The 21,094-nt window shown below is 42.0% G+C and overlaps 2 protein-coding genes across 3 annotated transcripts in view; both read left to right on the top strand.

Annotated features, from left to right (window-relative positions):
- Positions 1–1,625: 1,625 nt before the first annotated feature.
- Positions 1,626–19,927, top strand: LOC139436097 (uncharacterized). Its single transcript, XM_058306889.2, has 4 exons — positions 1,626–1,918; positions 3,563–3,606; positions 4,881–4,964; positions 19,658–19,927. The coding sequence occupies exons 1-4, from the start codon at positions 1,791–1,793 to the stop codon at positions 19,795–19,797; spliced, it is 396 nt and encodes a 131-aa protein (XP_058162872.1). The 5' UTR covers positions 1,626–1,790; the 3' UTR covers positions 19,798–19,927.
- Positions 1,694–21,094, top strand: part of CILK1 (ciliogenesis associated kinase 1) — a 69,626-nt gene continuing 50,225 nt past the window's right edge. The window contains exons 1-4 of one of the 2 annotated variants that reach the window (NM_001428252.1): positions 1,694–1,918; positions 3,563–3,606; positions 4,878–4,964; positions 19,658–19,927. In NM_001428252.1, the coding sequence (NP_001415181.1) occupies positions 19,827–19,927 (101 nt within the window). In that variant the 5' untranslated portion in view covers positions 1,694–1,918; positions 3,563–3,606; positions 4,878–4,964; positions 19,658–19,826. Of the gene's footprint in view, positions 1,919–3,562; positions 3,607–4,877; positions 4,965–19,657; positions 19,928–21,094 lie in introns of those variants that run through there. The other variant, XM_071218373.1, reaches the window with a different exon arrangement.

The raw sequence follows: 21,094 nt of genomic DNA, 5'->3' as shown, positions 1-21,094 counted from the left end.
TATCATGTGGATGCAAAAGGTCAGTTTTGCAAATGAAGAATGGGGTACTGGAATATTTTTAGAACTAGTCCATTTCATTAAATGTGTTGAATGTTACGGTAAGAAAGCCTGGTCGGTTAGCACAGCTGATTTTTATCCTAGAAAGTAATTAAATAATAAAGCTTAATAAAGTAATTAATACTTGTTAAGATAAACTGAGCAAATATTTTATTGAAAAGCTGTTATGCTTCACAGCTACTAATTTTCTAATTTAGATCAGTTCCTCTTATATTCACTGGACCTCTTTACAGGGTTATCTTATCTCATCATATTATGTTTATAGTTTTAATTTTCCTAAGGTTACATACAACTCGTCTTAAGCCACTTACTGGCCCAGTGGACCCTTGCTAAAGGAAGACCAAGACAGTCCTTCTGTTGGCCAGGTACACTTGCTTAGACAACTTAATTTGACTAAGTAAAACAGAGAATTATAGTGCCTTTAGAAATCGCCTTTCCTTAGAGTAGTATCAGACACATACCTTAAGAATTTGGGGATTTGTTAGGCTCCATCTTGTCTCCCTATCCTTTCACTGTTAACGATTCTCAATTTTCTTTCGCTATGTGCCATGGATGCTGTATAGATAAAAACGGTAGATAAATGTTATATTTGCCAAAGGACTAAAAAATGATCCTTTCCTATTTGGGAGAGGAAATCTAAAGAATTGTGATTGTCTTGTGTCTTGTGGATTTCTTCAACAGGAGCAAGGAGAGAGGAATTTAGGCCTTTTGTATGGATTTTCTGGGGAGGGAGAGAAGGGTGGAAAACATCTGTCTTCAGTGCTTAGAATTCAAAAACAAAAATAGTGAGAGAAAATTGATATGGTGATGATAAACTGGGAAATTTAAACTCAAGAAAGAGCCACAATGTAGCAAAGGGTACTGCCTTATTAATTAAAATTGTGTTGCTTATGGCAGTGCTTCCTTGGCCAGCAGTATCTGTACTGGAAGCTCTAGGAATGCGGCCCAGAAAGCCACATCCTAATAAGCCTTCTAGGTGATTTGGAAGCCTCCTGTTAGAATTTAAGAACCATTGGCTTAGGACAGTTTTATTGTACATTTAAATCCGGGACCTCAGAGCAATTTCTTTGGGCCAGTCCTTCCTTGGATGAGTTAAGGTAATGTCTACAATGTGTTTAAAAAGTATGTGATGCTCCCTGTCCTATATCTAGTTACACAGAGAAGGACAATGGTGTGTAGAAGATACTTGGTCAGTTTCCCACCTGAATAACAATTCATTCTTTCAATTCTTTCAGTCTAAAGTAGCGAACAATATAAAAGCTCTTAAAAGTGCCAGTGAATGCTAACAGGAATCGGTTGTGTTTTTAAAAATCAGGAAAATGTTTACACCATGATTACCTTCATTTAAATGTTCTCAGAACATGCTTCACAACCTCCATTTCTGAACTTTGATGTTGGATGCATTCGATCTGCCACAAGGGAGGCGTTTGGAGTGGGAGGTGGCCTTCGTGGACAGCTCGCAGCTGGGATCCTGGACCCAGTCCTGCCCTTTGCCCGGAGCGGAGTGGCTCTGCGCCCGCGGGGCGGCCGGGACGCGGTGCAGGGACGCGGAGAGCCAGCGAGGGGAGCTGCAGGGTAACTTTTCCCAGGGAAAGCAGCCGGTCGTCCCCGCTAGAAGCCACCCAGCCTTTTGTTTGTTTTCCTGCGGGAGGCTGGAAGGCGGCCGCGTTCCTGCTGCACTGCCATGCGCCGCGCGGCCCGTGCGAGTCTCCGGAGCTCCCGGGGGGCCCTGCATGGACCCCTCGGCCTCTCCTAGCAGGGATCGCCCCCGTCTGCCGTTCCCGAGCGGGCCGCTGCGCCCCCCTCGCCGAGGAGCTGCGCTCACCGCAGGGGCGGGCCACCGCCTGCGCTCGCGGCGCCAGTAAGTGGGGGTCGGGGACTTAGGGGCTCCTGCCCGGCGACCTGTCACCGGAGTGATGCACTGGAGCCGCCTGGGGACCCCCGCCCGGGGCCCCGAGAGGGACCGGAGGGGGAGGAGCTGGTTAATGGGCTACAGCTTCTTTTCGCGATCTTGTGGATCTCTCCCTCTGGGCATGAAAACTCGCGTTTCCTGGGAGTCTGGAAGATTTTGATGGGCGTTTACCTTGTAGTCTTAAAGAGGCGGAAGATCCTGCCCGGTGTGAACCCCCTTCGGAGAGATGTTGAGGAGTTGCTCTTGGAATTTTCCCGACTAGGCCCTTGGCCGTCCCACAAGGGGTCTGAGCTAGAACCCTCACGTTTATGTGCTACCATTTTTCACTGGATTTACAGATGGTGCCCTGATTTCTTTCTCACTAATCTGAGTAGATATATGAGATGTTGAAGCATTTTCCAGAACAACGGTGTCTTTTATTCTGTACATTTTAAAGTTTAACTTTGACACTTTAACATTAAGGGCTTGTATTTAAAGTAATGTAATGCATCATTCTGCAGAAAAAGGTATTCACTTCCACTCAGAACTAAATTTAAAAATCTGCTTTTGCCAAAGCCTGACTATGCTGAGAGAATAACACCTTGAATTTTGCATGGATTTCTCTGAGATATGGTGCTTGTGGTTTTTTAAATTTTGTAGTAATAGAAGTTTGATAGTTATAATTTTCTATTTCTTATATTTTCCACTGAGTGGGTTTTTGGGGTGTGCTCCAATAGTGAATTGTACAATTGCTGGACCTAGAAATAAGCTTTAAATTTTTGTAGACAACATATAAATTATTAAGAAGAATTTGCATCTCAACCATATGCTAACTGTTCTAAGAGTTAATGTATGCATAAATATGCACATTTGAAATAGTTTCTGAACAAAGCGCTACAATTTGGTAAAGAATTTTTAAGACCTCCCTATCTACTTGAGAACCGGTACTTGTAGAAAACTACAAAGTGGCTCTAGAAATGAGAGCACTGCTGGGATTCTTTATTTCGAATGAAATCCCTTACCCTCCCCTCTCTCTCTAAGGCTCAGCTCTCTGCAGTGATTCTTCCAAAATTGCCTTGTCCTCTTCTCCAAAGTCAAAACTGGGGAGGGGGGGAGGGCTCGGGAGAAGTGGGGCAGCCACGTTTCTTATTGAGAACCGTCTAGTTTCAGATGGTGGCGGGGTGTGTTGGAGGACTGAGGGAGCTGGTCTAAGTAGGCAGAACCTAGTCATCCCTGCCTGGGGAACTCAGCATTTAGTCATAAAAGAAGTGGTTTCTCTCACTGAACAGCCGTACATACATATAGACTGTGTGCAAAATGACCTACCAAGTAAAAGAATGGGCCATTTGGGGTTTTAATTGTTGACAGTTGAGCATCATCAAAGCCCTTTTTATACTTTCTTTTTTTTGTCTTACTCTCATTACTTTTTGAGATACCAGGTCAGTGTGGAAATTCTGTCTGTCTTGAAACTTTGGAGTTATCTTTAATCATCTTTTCCTTTGTCTCCTTCATCCTTTTATCAATGAGTCATCATGAACTTTGAAATGTGTTTTATTTATCTAGATCCCTCCCTCTATATTCTAATCCAGAAACTCACTCTTTCTTTTCTAACAGGACTGGAACAAGCCTCTCAGATGGCCTCTCAAGTCTGGCTCTTAGTAAGCTCTTGTTAAATGTTTGCTGAGTGAATGAATGAATGTTTGAGAAGCTTCCCCCTCTGGTCTATTCAGCATGAATGTTGCCCATCTAATCTTTTTAAATGATCCCTTCATCATATCTCTCCTTTCTTTGCAACCTTCTGTTCCTCTCCACTGTCTACTATCTCAAGTCTAATAATGTGCCTGATCTTTCATAATTGGGCCTCTTCCTGCATATATCCTATTTTCAGTTCATCACTCCTCCTTGCACTTCATGCAGTTTGGTCTTCTTGGACTCTGCTTCAAGGGGCCATGCTCATTTCCACTGCAGTGTCTCTGCTCAAATTGCTCCCCCTACCCATCCCCTCCAAAAGAACCTACATCCTACTTCTTTCATAATATCTTCGCTAACTACTCCCTGCTCTTCTCTTTGTTTAAATTCCTAAGATACATGTTTGTTAGCCCTTCCTTTTATTGGCTGTGTTGAATTCTACTTGGTTTAATTTTAAGCCTCTTTAAGGTAGGGACCATATTTTGTGCATGGTAATATGGGATTGTGGGCTTTGGAGTCAGGCAGAATTGGGGTCAAGGCCTGACTGCACTTACTGGTTGTGTGACCTTGTGGACTTCTTAGATCAGTCTTATCTTATACAAACAGGGCAATACTTCCCAGCAAGTAGTGGTGTGAAGCTGATCTACAGTGCCTTCACAGGGCCTAGCGTTTGCCTTACAAGGGTATACTCATCCCTCGACAACAACGACTAGCAGAGTCCTGAGCATCTGGCATAGATTTGGTAAATGTTTGTTGACTGCCTTGTAATAGACCATGTCATGGCTCAGCCCTTAGGCACGGAAGACCCGGCAGCTATGAAGTGAATTGTTAGTGAGTGTTATCCTGTGCTTCCTTAAAATGGTTTGTGCTTAGGTTATTCCTGGCTACAGCTCTGCTTCTGGGATCTGTTGCTATTTTTCCATCTGAACCTTGCCAGGAACACTACTGTTTTTTTAATTTTTTTAATTTTTCTTGCTTTCCACTGCTGCTCTTGCAGCAAGCTCCCCCATTTCATTTTGCAAGATCTTGCTGAGTCGTAATTGTAACTAACCCTTGATACCTGTCCTTATAAAATGCTTTTTGCTACTTACGGGGTATATGTGAGTATGGGTATTGATGGCAGGACTACTTTTCTAGTGGTTTCTTGGCACACTTGTGAGTACAATGACTTTTCTGAATATGTTGACCTCTAAACCCATGAGTAAATGATGTCTCACTTAACTGATGATTCTTTCGTCAGCAGGCTTTGACAGTCATGAACTTCTGAGAAGGATCTGTGACTTCAGTATCAGAAACCTCATATCTGCTGGGGAATGTACAAACAGAGGTGTGTCTGATGACTTAGAGACATACTGTTTGGGGTTATAGTGTAACCCTCTTCCTGGTTGCAGTTTTCCTTACCTTTGAAACAGTTTTAACTTCCTTTTCAAAATACATATTTCCCAGAAATTTTATAAAAAGAATTTGGTAAAACAAATCATTTTCTGGGACAAATTTCATTGAAGTACTAAGGAAGTGTTGTGGCAGGGGGAAAAAAACAAAAACCAGCAGCACGGGTTTATTTGGAGATGGTAACTGAAGTTGATGTGGACATTGACACTTAATTCTCTGCTCCTGGTGAACTGCTGTCTGATGGTGTAGGAAAATATTATTATTCAACAGTTCTCAGGGAAATACTCAATACCAGAGAAAGCTTCCATTCCTGATTTCTTTCCAAGGAAACTGCGGTGTCCTTATACATTAAGTAAGTACCTCAGCTACTATGCTTTCAAAGTTAAAGACTTCATAGAAAAAGTGTCTTGTGGTAGACATACCTCTGCAGGCTGGAATCAAATCCTTATGTGTGTTGACCTGTGAAATGGTCTTGGAATTTGGAGATCTGCTTTTCCCCCACCCTAATATGTGGGTTCAGAATTAGCAACGTATTCATAGGTGTTTTCCCAAAGTAAAAGTGAGGTGTGTTTGATACCTTTTTAGTAAGCCAATAAAACTTCTGTTATATTCACCTACAAAAAATACAGTACTGTATTAGTGGACAGGGATTTTATTCCTGTTAGTTGGATCTCTGGATCTCAGCTCCCTCATCTGTAAAGTGAAGGTGTTGAATGATCGTTAAGGTTACTTACAGAAAAAAAAAATCTAATTCTACAGCCTGCATTTCCTCAACATAATGCTATTTCCATCTTGAACATGGGTACTGTTGACCTTGGCATTCTAATCCTCACTGATTAACATTCAGTTATATACTATCTTATTTTAAAAAAATTTTGGAGTTGGGCTTGCAATCCTAGCTCAATTTTTAAAAGTTGAAAGGGCTCCAATAATCCCTCACATTTCACAGTGCTGGGGCCCTTTAGTAGCTTCTTGATAAATGTGCAGTGATGGCAGAGACCTTATGAGAGCCACGCATTTTTGAGGAAAGATAAGCATGAGTCATTTTTTTACCTTTCTACAGGTGTAGTATGACCTGGATAAAGTGCTGAGAGCCCTTACACTTACAGTTATTGTAAAAGCCAGTGACCCAGCACCAAAATGAGAGTGTTATAGTGTGACACATATATGTAACACATATTTCAGTGTATCATGAAAGTTACTATCTGCATGAACTTGTAATTCTCTAAACATAATAATGAGTGGTTTTGTCCTCTGGGGCACTACCTCTGCTTTGAAAGTACGTTTATTAGAGATTTTACTTGAACTGACTGAGCGAAAAGTAAGAAAAGTGTCCTTATATGTTACCTTGACTGCTAAAAAGCAAATGTAAAAAGTACAGCTTTTCTAATTAAAAAAAAGCAAATATATTCCTAAATTAGTGTAAAAATATTTTTAAAATAGTAAAGAGTTACAATTTTTGTGTCCTAATCCCAATATAGTTGCAAAGAAATAGGGATTGAGGGTGGGGTGGCAGTGGGGATGGGGTTGGTGGTACAGGAAAAGCACATAGAGCCAGTGACCCTTGACACCCCATTAGTTGTTCATTCAGTCATTCATTCAGTCTTTATTGTGAGCACCTGTTTGTGCCAACTGTAAGTCAGGTATCCTCTAAGGTGCTGGGAACACACCTGTGAACAAAACAAAATTCCTGATCTCAAAACTGCTTATATTTTAGGGCTAAACATAGTTTTATGTCTGTAACCCTATAACGTAGGTGTAAATGAGAGGGATGTGGAGAGTGCCAAAGTATTTCTGCTTCTGGTAGGGTTTCCTCTGTTTCAGGGGTTGGCAGATTTTGGCCCACAAGTCAAATCTGCCTGCTGCCTGTTTCTGTAAATAAGGTTGTGTTGGAACACAGCTATGCCCGTTCATGTAGGTATCGTCTATCGCTGCTTTTGTGCTGCAGTGGCAGAGTTGAGTCGTTGTGATAGAGCCTGTGTGGCCTGCAAAGCCAAAAATATTTACTCTCTGACCTTTCACAGAAAAAGTTTGCCAGGCTCTGCTGTATTATGTTTTTATATTGAGCCTTTACCTCCTTAATAATTTTCTTGATTTGTTTATTATATATGATAGTGATGTATTGTACATGAAGTGAGATCAGCTCCTTAATCAAATGTGCTGTATTATTTGTATAGAACTTGAATCTATAGTTTCTTATTCTTCAGCACACGCTATCTTGCCTACCTCTAAAACATGAAGTGGCGATTAGGCAAGCAATTGGGGCCGGGACTGGTGCTACCCTTGACAGACTCCATTTAGCTGAGGACGGTTTCAGAGAATCACAGAAAGTTGCTTTCAAGCTATCCAAACAAAGCAGACTTGGCCCAATGGATAGGGCATCGCCTACCACATGGGAGGTCTGCGGTTCAAACCCCAGGCCTCCTTGACCCGTGTGGAGCTGGCCCACGTGCAGTGCTGATGCACACAAGGAGTGCCCTGCCACGCAGGGGTGTCCCCCGCGTAGGGGAGCCCCACACGCAAGGAGTGCACCCTGTAAGGAGAGCCGCCCAGTCTGAAAGAAAGTGCAGCCTGCCCAGGAATGGCGCCATGCACAGAGAGAGCTGACGCAACAAGATGACGCGACAAAAAGAAACACAGATTCCTGTGCCGCTGATAAGGATAGAAGCGGTCACAGAAGAACATACAGCGAATGGGCACAGAGAGCAGACAACAGGGGAGTTGGGTGGGAAGGGGAGAGAAAGAAAGAAATCTTAAAAAAAAAAAAGCTATCCAAACAGACCTTCGGCCTTTGGGTAAGGTGTTACCCCGCTAGCTCTTCTACGATTTCACACAACTCGGGGCCAAGTTCTTCTTCATCTTCATCTTTAGCATTTCACTCTTCCTGCAGTTCTTTACACAAAAGCCACATATTGGGATGTGTCCTAATTTTAAAATAATCTGCAAGTAATTGAAGATTTTTTTTTAAGGTTTGGGGCACAGGCCCTTTTGATATTGCAGGAGAAATGATGGGAATTTGTGGACTTTTCTCATGAGGTTAAGGATCCTGGTTTATCCTCAGAAGCTGGGGCTGAAGAAGAGGAAGGTAAAGGCACAAAACAGCCTCCGGCCAATAGAACAGAGCCTACCAGATAACTGATTTCTTCTCCCTTCACTTCAGTTGATGCAAGAGCCGAAAACATCTTTAGCATAGTTCTTTGTCAAGACCAAGGCAAAGCAAATTCTACATAAAGAAGGTTCTTTTGGCCTTGTAGCTGCTATTCCCAGCACAGAAAAAAGCAGTTGCTAAAGAGGCAAAATGCTCAAATGTTTTTATTTACAAAATGTATATGTGCAGAATAATTAGTCCCCAGAGAGAAAAATATAAACATGGATGTGCTACTTATAGTACCTTTTTTTTTCATTTTAAGAAATTCACAGTATTAACTTACTCTTGTAAGGTTTTCACATGCTTGAGTCTAGAATGATGTGTAATTACATGGCGGTAAAGGTAAAAGGGAACTCAGAAATAACAGGAAAGGGGCCATTTCAATGATTTTGCATATAATCCAGTTTTCCTATGAGGATAGATGGAAGTAAAGGCATCTTTTCGGTCTAAAAAGAACAAGGCTAAAGGAGAAGAGTTCCTCTCAAAGGTCTAAAAGTTCTAAATGTGACTGGTTAACCAAACTCTGAGAGTATTAAAGTCTGTATACAATTCTCCATCTTCTATCTTAAAAAATGAGTAATTGTGGCATTTACTTCAATGAGTATCAATGTTTCAAAGCAAAGAACTAACTACAGCCTTTGTTCCTGTCCCCAGTCTCACTTTTCTAGGCTGTGAATGAGCAGGGACCCTGATGTGAGCTGCTGGCCATGAGCAGATGTTCTCTGTCTCCACTGAGGGTTGAACCCCAGAGGAGAGAATTGGGACAGAGTGCTGGTTTTCCCCAGTCACCTAGTTAGGAAAATCATAATATTTATTTCAAAGATCAGCTGGAAATCTTTGAAAGAGATAAAGCTGTATTTCTTTGCTAGTTGGGTAAACCTCCCCAAAAGCCTGACTGAATAACTTGAGAAGAACTTTCTGTGATTGAGGCTCAGTAATTCTAGCATTGTTGGGGGAGGGCTCAGGTGGCTGGCCTGCTCGAGCTGTTCTGTAGTATTTACTATTCTTCCACTTTAGAACTTCACCACATTTCTGCTCAAGTCAAACAATGCAATTTTCTTTCCTTTGCACGTGAGAAATAGAAGTGCTGAAGAGTTTGAGGTACTTACCCAAGGTGGCACAAAAATTAATAGGAAGACTAAAATTCACATTTTGACGACTCAGGCAATCTTGCAGTAGCTGCTGCCTGCTAGCAGAGTGTGGGGTGTGAGGATACAAAGATGAAGGAGGCACAGTGAGCAGCATCCTGGCTGATGCAGGAGGCGGCTCCCCATGGTTGAGGGTGTTGGCAGTGAGGTGAGGGTGATGGCAATGAGGTGAGGACAGAGCATCACAGTGCCTTGGAGAGAGCCCTTAGTTGTGTCTGTGCAGCTTTGCACAGGAGGCTCTGAAGAGGTGATGTTTGAACTGGGCTCTAAGGGACAGGAAACTGTCTATTATTAACTTTGGAGCCTGGTTGAGCACCAGGGTTCTTGTTCCTCTCTGGAAAGAGAGATGTTATATAGCATATGGGTCCTTCTGGGGACTGATTTTCTCTTTGTTGGCTTTTGTGCAAGTGAAAGGAAAGATGGAAACATTTATTGACGTTTTTCTTAGACAAATTCTAGCTTGATTTCTGGCACACAGAGAAGAAACCACCTCGGGCCATCAAGCCCAACACCCTTCTTATACAGAAGGAAAACCTGAGGACTGATGGACATTCTTGAAACCGGGACCCAGGCCCACTTTGTCTGCAGTTGCTTCACCTCTACCGTGGGCATGTTGGCGCTTGCAAGGTCCCCTTCCCACCCTTGCCGTTTGATTGCAAAATGAGGTCAGCTAGAGCAAGGCCACATCACTAGTCAGATCCTCAAAAGATTTTGTGATTTTTTTAACCTTTTGCAACCTTTCGCTTAAGTTTGAAATAGTCTTCCTGGCTTCAGATCTCAGTTCTACCACTTACCAGCTGTGTGACCCAGGACATGTAACTAGTGTCTCACTTCCTTATCTGTAATGATAATAGTACTGTGGATAAGTTATTTGTGCCTCAGTTTCCTTATCTATAAAATAATAATGATGATGCTAATATTAATAATAGTACCAGCCTAATAGAGTTGTTGTGAGGATTAAATGGATTAATATATGTAAGGCATTTATAGCAGTACTATGCATATGGTAAGCACTAAAATAATTATTTTTCTACTACTACTTCTGCTATTTTTGGCTTATTGGCTAATAAGGATTAGTTACAGTGACTGATTTATCCAAGTTAATTCTTGGAGTGAGAGCAAAAATCTGGAAGTTCTGCCAGTTCTAACGTGCTAAATCTCAAGTTAAGGATGGGCTGCCACATTGCGTTCACTTTTCAGGCAGTGTTGACTGTACCAGGAATTGTGAATTCAAATGCTGTCACGGGCAGAGCTGGAAATGTAAAAGACTAAAGGAGGCTGGTGTGTGCTTGCTAAACAGTAAAGAATTATTCTTTACTAAAACGTTCTCTCCAGTTTTTCATTTAACGTGGGGTTGCTTCAGGCTGTCTTTTGCTTTGTCACTTTGAATAGAGACATAAGAGCAGAGGTATTTTTCTTCCATTAAAACAAGTAGCTATAAAGTCATACAAATTATTGGTATCTGATACCTTGTCTGTCTTGGGAGCAAGAGGGAGGGGTGGGGACTGTAGTAAGCTGCGAAGCCATGCGCAGTCTGAGGGGTAATGACGACCCTTCTCTAGCTTTTTATTACCATGGAGGGCTAAAGACCCCATTTGGGTAGTCTTCAGTTTTCCAGAGAAGGCCCAAATCTGGATTTTTGTATGAACTCTCCAAGTTTTAAACACAGACGCTAAGCAGCCTTCTGTTTTTAGCTCCCAGGCTGTGAGTTTATGGCCTCTGGGCCATGCTATTCCACCTCCATAGGGAAATGTCCTATACTCAGATTTCAGGCAGAATCTTGCGCACCGTATGAAATTAAAGCGTAGTACTCACTGTATTTAAAATGGAATGCCTTTGTTCATTGGGCAAGTAAATGTACATTTCCAATTCCATTCCTAAAACATTCTATTTTGAATGAATGCAAATTATTGCCGCTGTAATCAGATGGTTGTACGAGAATCTTTTTTTTTTTTTTTTTTTTAAGATTTATTTATTTGTTTCTCCCCAACCCCTGATTGTTTGCATTCTCCGCATCTGTTGTGTGCTGGTCTTCTTCTCTTTTTGAGAGGCAACAGGAACCAAACCTGGGACTGCCCTTGCGGGAAGGAGGCTCCTAACTCCTGAGCCGCCTCAACTCCCTGTGTTCGAGAATTTTGCTGCTTGGTTGGTTGGTGTGTTAGCTAAACGATGACTCACAAAGATATCAGATCCTAATCTCTGGAACCTGTGAATGCTACTTTATTTGGCAACATAGATTTTTCAGATGTGATTAAGTTAAGGATTTTGAGATAGGGAGATTACTCTGGATTCTCTGGGTGGGCCTAAATGCAAACTCATGTGTCTTAAGAGTGAGGCAGATGAAGATTTGAAGTCAGACAGGAGAAGATCACCTGACTGGCACAAGCTGTGTTTGTAGCACAAGCCAAGGAATGCTGGCAGCGAAGCTAAAAGAGGTCAGAAACGATTTCCCCAATAGCTTACAGGGGGAGCGCAGTCCTGCCACATCTTGATTTTAGGCCCAGCGATTCTGGTTTCAGATTTTTGGCCTCCAGAACTGTCGGACAATAAATTTCTGTTGTTTTAAGTACCAAGTTTGTGGTAATTTGTTACAGCAAGCATAGGAAACTAATATAGCCAGTAAGGAAAATATTTTACATTTTTCAAAAGTGAATTTCTTTTTATCAGTGATACATGGATCAGAATATGGCTAAGTGACACTTGCTTAATGAGAAATTAGCCATTATTTAGAGATTAGTGTCCCAAAGCTTTCCTTGAGCTTCCTAGCCAGAGATCTACAAAGTGGCTTTTTCCTTGTCCAACTGTAGCACTCTTGTCCTTATCTGTCCCCAAAACTTACCCTAACTTCCCTGTCTCCTGGTTGTTTGCATATGTTCCACCTCTAACATTTATGGGAAGTTCTTAGAAGCCACAACCACCATTTACATCTCTTTCGATCTTTTTTTTTTAAAGATTTATTTATATATGTTAACAGAATGAAAATTATTAAAAATGCTCTCCCCCTTCAGTTAAAAAAAGATTATTTATTTCTTCCCCTCTCCCCCTCATTGTTTATGCTAGCTGTCTGCCCTGTGTCTGTTCATTGTGTGCTCTCTGTGTCTGTGCACCTTCTTTTAGGGGCACCAGGAACCAAACCTGGGACCTCCCATGCAGGAATGAGGTACCAGTTGTTTGAGCCACAACTGCTCCCTGCTTGTTTTATCTCTTGTTGTGTTTCCTTGTTGTGTCAGCTCATGCACTAGTCCATTGCGTCAGCTTACTGTCTTGCTCATCTTCCTTAGGAGGCACTGGGAACTGAATGTGGGACTTTCATGTGGGAGGTGGATGCCCAACTACTTGAGCCACATCTGCTCCCCTCTTTGATCTTACACTTAATACTGAGCATAGTGTCTTGTGCATAATTTTTCACTTGAGTGATGTATGGTTGAGGCTTTAACTTCCTTTTTTTTTCTTTTAGATTTAACCGCCCCCCCCATTGTTTTTTGCACTTGCTGTGTCTGTTCACTGTGTGCTCGTCTTCCTTTTTTTTTAGGAGGCACCAGGAACCAAACCCTGGACCTCCTCTGTGGGCGGGAGGCATTTAATCTTTTGAGCCACCTCCACTCCATACTTTGTTGTGTTTCTCATTATGTTTACCTTCTTGTGTCTCTTGTTGCGTTATCTTGTTGTGTCAGCTCGCTGTGCCAGCTTGTCACATTAGCCCACTGTCTTGCTCATCTTTAGGAGGCACCGGGAACTGAACCCAGGACTGCCCCCCACCACGTGGTAGGTGGGTGCTCAATCTCTTGAGCCACATCTGCTTCCTGATACTTTAACTTCTTTAGCATATTTCTGATATTTCTGTATATATGAAATACATATTTATATACAACTATAAAATACATATATTTCATGCTTCTATATTGTGATACATAAATGTGGGTAAACAACATGTTTTAGTTTCCTAGGCTACTCATAGAAAATACCATGGAATGGTTCAGCTTAAACACCTGGGAATTTGTTAGCTCACAGTTAGAGTCCAGGAAAATGTCCAGATATCAAGGGGTCACCAAGGCAATGTTTTCTTCCTAAAGACCGGCTGCTGGTGATCCTTGGCTCCTCTGCTGCATGGCAAGGCACATGGTGGCTTCTGCTGGTCTCTCCCATCACTTCTGGGTTTCATTGATTTCAGCTTCTTGCTTCCCTGGTTCTCTCTCTCTCTGTTTATTCTGTTTATAAAGGACTCTAATAATAGGATTAAAACCCATCCCGAATGGGGTGGATCACACCTTAACTGAAGTAGCCTCATCTAAAGGTCTTGCTTACAATGGGTTCACACCCACCGGAATGGGTTAACTTTAAGAACATGTCTTTCTGGGATACAATACCAAACCACCATAGCACATAACTATAGAAACGAGGATAATTGGCTCTATACCAAACTGAAACCCCAAAATAGAAACTGTTTTCGCTTATGAACTGAGGTCTAACAGGGTGACTTACAGGTAAAATGTGGCAAGAAACAGCCACAAGGTGCTTGAGAGGAAACCGAATGATATGATGTTGTTGATATGTGTTTACACTGAAGTAAAGCTGAATTAGCTATGATGAAAGATATAAGGTAGCTTAGTGGCCATATTCTAAATAAGTATCCCAAAGCTTGGAGTAAGTAAAATATATTGAAGTACTCAGCTTTCTGAATAGCTGTTTCACATATGCATTTAACATCTTTGAAATTTTTCTGCTTCTTTCTTTGAAGAACTGACTCTGTAGATGTAGATGTCTCCCATTATCAAAGAAAAATGTCCTGCACAAGAAAAATAGTCATAAGTGTACTAAATTTTTCTCCTGCTAAAACTCCAGTTGAGAGTTGTATGGTTTTCTCGGTCACCTGTGACCTAAGCTCTGTTGCTACGTGTGATAAGTGTCCCTATCAGTGACAGGCAGAGGGACCTTCACATCAGGCCGGCTTGTCAAGCAAGGTGGGATCCTTCATGACCACCACCTGCCGTGTTCCAGGACTCAGGACAAAATTCCACAAGGATACATGGCATGGGTTAACGCATAGGGTCTCCAGGGGAGACTTCAAATCCAGGGATAGCAAGGAAAGAGGGGCATGAATGTCCCACTTTCTCACCGGTTTCATGGGGAATTGTGCGGGGCCAGTTGTGCTGCTGAACATGGCCTGCGGGGGCATAATTCGACTAAGGAGCCAGCTGCCGATAGTGGCTGTCTGGAAGGCCCAAGGGAAGTTGGGTTTGGATACACCCTGGGGAGAAGAGGGAAGGCCCCTGTCCTGATGGTTGGGTTGCCAGGCAAACCCAAGTGCAACCCAGCAGGCCATTTTCCGACATTCCTCCTTTTATACCACAATAGACATGCTCTTCTAAAACAGAAGCCGGTCGTGGTGGATGGACCTCAGTCAAATAAAGAACGATTTCTAATACGTCTCCAGGTCTACATCTTTTTCAGTCTTAAAAACTATGCTAATTAGGAAAGGTCTATTTATCTACCTATCACATCCTGTAGAGAATTTGTTTTTCATCTCTTGAATCAGAGCAGCCTTTGTTCAATGTATAAGGAAAGCTTTCAGCTGCACTTAGAATATCCAACAGTGGCTTCAGCACCAAAGACCTTTAATTAGGTCATGTAATAAGAAATCTAAGGCAAATACTTTCAGGGCTCATGCAGCATCCCAGTGATACCAAGAAGGACTCAGTCTTTTCCCTCTCTCCCTATTCTCCTTTTTTTCCCATTCTCAGCAAATGGGATCCTCATCCTTACTGTTGAATTCTCATAATCACAAGAAGGCCATCTTAATCCTAAAGTCACAGCTTGACATAATCGTGTTCAAGGCAGAGAAGGGATAGCCTTTTGTCAGCTGTGTTGATCAGGGATTCCTTCTCAGAATCTTTTCTCTTCCCAACACATTTTCTTTCCATCTCAGATGGAAAGTCAGAACCACAACCCCATTCTAAACCAGTTTTGCTTGGCTTAAACTGATTTTATTTATAGCTCATGCCCTGAGGCTCGGTAGGTGCCTGCCATCCCTTAGTATGCTGAATTCTGAATAAAATCAGGGTTCTGTAAACTCAGGGGAAAGGCGAGCATTGCTTTTCAATACCAGCCATGGTGTCTGCCATATCTCCCTTCTTTTTTCTAGAGCAACAGTGAGCTGTTCTTTATTTTCATATTATGACATGAGTCATCATATTTGGGCCACCACAAAAATGATGAATAACTGAACAATACTGTTCTCAACTTCTTTAACCACTTTTGCTAGAATATGCTCAGAAATGACTATGAATTGATGGATGCTTTTTGTCTAACACTAATTTGGCTAATACCCCCTTCATTTTTTTTGTTGTTTGTTTCTTTTTTTGTTTTTTGTCTTTAGTATGGGAAACAATTCACTAGAGAGTAGAAAGCCCCGACAGTGGTCCTGGTTCTGTTCCCTGGATCCATACGTGTTGTAACTACTCCTGCTCTCTGATACCCCTTTGTACCCTTGAAACAATTATCATGGCTTCCCAAATTTCCTTTGCTTCAAGCCTTCTGTTTTTCTTTGACCACTCTTCTTGGGCTTTTGTTTAGGCTCCTGACTATGTGCTTCCATCTCTCTCTTGAATTTTGGCATCCCAAATTAAACAGTATTCAGGGGTATGATGGGACTCTCACCTCCCTTGTTCTGGACCCGGGGCTGCACATTGCACAATTCGAGTGGGCACCATTCACCTTTTGCTCCGTCTGATGGAGTTCCCCAGGGTCGTGCGATGAGTCGGCCTTGTCGGAACGCTATACTCCTATCAAGACCTCCAATAATGCCCTGTCTTGGGGAGGAGGGGGTGGAACAACCTTAGACCTATTGCAGCTGCCTGCTGAGCATCTCCAATGAGAGGTTTTGTACAAACATCCCAGAAAAGAGAATCCATTGTTTCCCTTTTTCTCCAAATATATACATACATGTTCCTGATCCCAACCTTGGGTCTCCTCGGAATCCAAGATCTACCCAAGGTAGCACCTTAGTTCAGGCCTTCATCATTTCTTACCTGGTCTGTTGCACTAGCCTCCTAACCAGTTTCTCTGCTTCTGGTATCTCTACCTAACCTGTATCAGTCTCCAGAAGGATCTTTCTCATGCCATTTTCCTGCTTAAAAATCCTGGAGAGGTCCCCTCTACAGGATAGAAGCCATGCTCCCACGTTGTGCACATGCCCTTCATAATCAGGCCTTACCCTAAGTTACTAACCATTCCCTGCCATTTCACCACTGCCCTACAGGGGTTTTAGGCCCTAACTCCATACTTCATAACCCTGGTAGCATATTAGAATTGCCTGGGGAGCTTTCAGACTCTCAAAGCTCAGTCTCTAGCTGGGACCAGTTTCTTGGGTATGGGGCCTGGGCATCAGTATTTGTTAAAAGTTCTGCAGGTGATTCTAATGTTCAGCTGGGGTAAGGACCCACTAAGCGCTCAACCACTTGCGAACATGTGCTTCAAGTTCTTGAACCCACCAGCTTTGGTATACATAGAATTCCTTCTCCCTCCCATCTTTGTATAATAAAACCTTGCTCATTCTTCAGTACTTCAATATTGCCACTTCTCTGAAGCTTTGTCCCCTCCCCACAAGAGCTGGTTGCTCTTTCTACCATGTCCTCATAGCACATTTACATTTTTCATATACATTTTTATTTTGAGGTACTTAAAGGAAAGACCTTTACCTTATCCATGATGTTCCCCTAAAGCCTTGCATAATGCTTCGCATCTCAGTAAAGGTTGAAAAAGATTATAAACTGGTCAACCTGCCATCAGTGCTCAAAAAGACACTGGTCTGACCCTTCATATAATTATTAGGTGATTACCTGAACCAACATAAGATACTATAAAGCAACTACAATTGCATGGTGGAAAGTGAAAACTTGCCAGAGTAATTATATTTTGTTCCATGGTAATACAACAAACCGCAACAAGGAAGAATTGTTGGGTAACTGTGTTTTGAATGAATGATCCAATCAATCTTGATTTTAATAAAGCCTTAAATTCTTTCATAGTAGCTTTCTCAATGATAATCTAGGAACACATTATCCCAATTATACCATTTAGTGATAAGGAAATAGTTGGGTATTAACTATCAAAGAAAGGCTTTCTGATTAATAATTGATGGATAAGATTGAGTAGTATAATGCCACATTAAAAAAATAGGGGGGGAGCAGATTTGGCCCAACAGATAGGGTGTCTGCCTACCACATGGGAGGTCCAGGGTTCAAACCCAGGGCCTCCTGACCCAGGTGATGAGCTGGCCCACGTGCAGTGCTGATGTGCGCAAGGAGTGCCGTGCCACGCAGGGGTGTCCCCTGTGTAGGGGCGCCCCGTAAGGAGAGCCGCCCAGTGCAAAAAAAGTGCAGCCTTCCCAGGAACAGCACCACACACATGGAGAACTAATGCAGCAAGATGATGCAACAAAAAGAGACAGAGATTCTGGGTACCACTGACAAGAATACAAGTGGACACAGAAGAACACACAGTGAATGGATACAAAGAGCAGACAACTGGGGGGGGGGTGTTGGGGAAGGGGAGAGAAACAGATAAAAATAAATCTTTAAAAAAAAATAGGGGGCCCATATGCTACTGGAATGTATTAAAGGATTATCACGTGAATTCCATTATTTTTAGTCACCACAATTCATCAAGGAGATGGAGAAATGTAAGAGGATTTGGAGATGAATGCCAAAGATAATTAAAGGAGTGGAAAAAAGTCCTATGAGGAAAGGTGTAATTAAGACAGGAGAAGGCTGAGCCATGCACATGATTATAGGTTTCACATACACATTTTTATGAGATGGTTTCTTTATATCCACAAAAAACTAAGCATGAAGAAATGAGCTTAAATTAAAATAGACAACCTTTGGTGGATTTGAAGAAAAATATCCTAACTATATGGCTTACAAAATGCAAATCTGATCATGTTATTCCCCTACTTAAAAATCCTTAATTTCTATTGCCTAGGAATAAAGAAATAAATAGGAATTCTAGGTCAAAATCTTCTTTTCCTCTTTCCATTCTCTTCCCCTCCTCCTCCTTATTTTCCATCTTGTTATAACTACTGTGGTTCTTACCTCATAATGAATTTTTATTTTCTTCTTTCTCCATTTATGATTGGAATTATTCTGGGAGGAAAGGCTGCATAGAGTGGATTTAGATGTAGAATGTCACGTCCTTCAATCCATTATTTCTGATTTTTTGATTGTTGGAATGATTAGTTTGACAGTCATATTAAAAAGAAACAACCTTATCATTCTGACTTAAGCATTTACATTTTATTAATGTTTGCCTAAAGACATTACAATCACTTTAAAAAGTTATTAGTAGGGAGTGGGTGTGGCTCAAGCAGTAGAGCACCTGCTTCCCACCTGGGAGGTTCTAGGTTCAGTTCCTGGTGCTTCCTAAAAACAAACAAAAAAAACACAACAAACTAAAAAACAACTCAGGTTTGCTGATGTGGCTCAGTGGATGAGGGTGCCAGCTTCCCACATACAAGGTTCAGTCCCCTGACCCAGTACCTCAAAAATTAAAAAAACAAAGGTTAGTACTACATATTCTTTGTAAGAGGTAAGCTAAATGATTTGCTCAATTTTATTAAAAAACTATCAATGACTTATTACCAAAAACAAAACAGAACCAACTGACTGACTTTAAAAGAGGCACACCCTGCACATGGGCCCTGAATTACTAGGTCATTGCTTAGCTTGTGATGTCCAGTAATAAAAATGCTGCTACTGATGCCTAGCTAGAAATAGTTTGTGGAGTACATTTTAGTTCTCTATCAGGGGAATTTTAATTTTAGCATTCTTTGGCTTTTGTATGTTTACAATGCTAATTGTGGCTAAATTGCACAGAATAAAATATATTTAGCATGGTTCTCTGAGCTCAGCAATTTTCTTTGAATATAGTTATGGGGATTAGTCAGCAGAACAGTATTGGATTGGAGCTGATTCATTTCTGAGTGAGTGACAAATGCACTTTCCAACCATGGCTTCTTTACTTTTATAAAAAGTTGGAAAAGAGCCTTATTTAGACCAGGGGTTTGCAAACTTTTTCTATAGGGACCAGATAAATATCTCAGGCTTTGTGAGCCATACAGTTTTTGACACAACTCTGCTGTTGTCATGTGGAAGCAGCCGGCAGACAATATGCAAATGAACGGCTTGGGTGTGTTCCAATGAAGAGAGGCAGTGGGCTCAGTTTGGCCCATGAGTGGTACTTTGCTCACCCCTGATTTAGACTATAAAAATGCACATAACCCCCAACTTAAAATATGCATCAGCATTTATCCTTGTCTCTCATTCTTCTCTACAGGCAAAAGACGGATCTTTGAAAATATGTATTTGGGAGATTGTCATGTATTGAATACCTTGTGCTGGTGCTGCCATCGAAAAATCTGGTTACACTCTGGGGAGGCCTGCTTCCGCTGCAGGGCTGAGCCGCCTCGGCCTTGAGATGAGTGTCCGGCCTGAGTGGGCCCACCATGAATAGATACACAACGATCAGGCAGCTTGGGGATGGAACCTACGGGTCCGTCCTGCTGGGAAGGAGCATTGAGTCTGGGGAACTGATTGCTATTAAAAAGTAAGTTTTATCCTTTTTGCACCCACATTGATCCTGAACAACACGTTGTCAACATAGTTTTCCCTCTGTTCTATTTCCTGTCTTTGAAAAAGTTCTGAAGTGGAATGGGTGGGGGGCAGGAGGAGAACCTTAGGTTCGAATTCTGGTAGGTTAGATGACCGTTGCTAGGGACGATGACGATAGAGGTTTTAAAAACATTCCCACTCTACACTTACTACTTCTCATATAGTGCTGTGTCCTTTTTTCAAAGTGCTTTCTCACCTTGTGAGGCAATAATGGGCAAGTACAATGAACCTTGTTTTACAGGAGAGTAAACTACTGAGACTGAGAAATTAAGTGACTTACTTTGGGCCAGTCACACGTGTGGTGCTTTGGTGAACACTGACTTGTTCCCCTTGTCGCACTTGGCCTTTGCAATCTAGGTCCATACCCGTCGTATTAGTTCTGTATTGCTATGGAGCAACTTAAACCAAAAACTTAAAACAGTACATGTTTATTGTCTCATGGTTTCTGTGGGTCAGGAATCTGGGCATGGCTAAGCTGGGGTCTCTGCTTCAGCCCCTCTCACTAGGCTGAGTCACGGTGTCTGCCATGGCCAGGTCTTATCTGAAGGCTGGACTGGGGAAGGATCTGTTTCCAAGCTCATGTGTGTGGTTATGTGCTGCATTCAGTTCCTTCCATGTCGGCCTCTCCAAAGAGAGCTTAAACATGGCAACTTGCATCACCAAGGCTTGTGAGCCAAAAAGGCAGTGAAAGAATGTTCTGGCAGGATGAAAATCACAGTCTTTCATAAGCCAATCACAGAAATGGCATCTTCTCAACATTGCTGTCGTTTCTTGGTTTGAAACAAGTCATCAAAGGAGAGGGAATTATACACAAGGCTGTGAATACCATTAGGAGGGGTCTTTCGGGGCCTTTTTTTTTTTTTTTAAGATTTATTTATTCATTTATTTCTCCCCACCCCCTAGTTGTTTTCACTTGTAAGAACAAGTGTCTGTTGTTTTCCTTGTTTCCTTAGGAGGCACCGGAAACTGAACCCAGGACCTCCAATGTGGAAGGGAGGCATCTAACTGCTTGAGGCACCTCTGTTCCCTGCTGTGTTGTGTCTCTCATTATGTTTTCTCTTCTTGTGTCTTCTGTTGCATCATCTTGTCACTTTAGCTTGCT

The sequence above is a fragment of the Dasypus novemcinctus genome, chromosome 11 (assembly GCF_030445035.2).
Source record: "Dasypus novemcinctus isolate mDasNov1 chromosome 11, mDasNov1.1.hap2, whole genome shotgun sequence".
In the NCBI taxonomy this organism is placed as follows: domain Eukaryota; kingdom Metazoa; phylum Chordata; class Mammalia; order Cingulata; family Dasypodidae; genus Dasypus; species Dasypus novemcinctus.
Note: the sequence above shows the minus strand (reverse complement) of the source record. Positions and strands in the feature narration are given on the sequence as shown.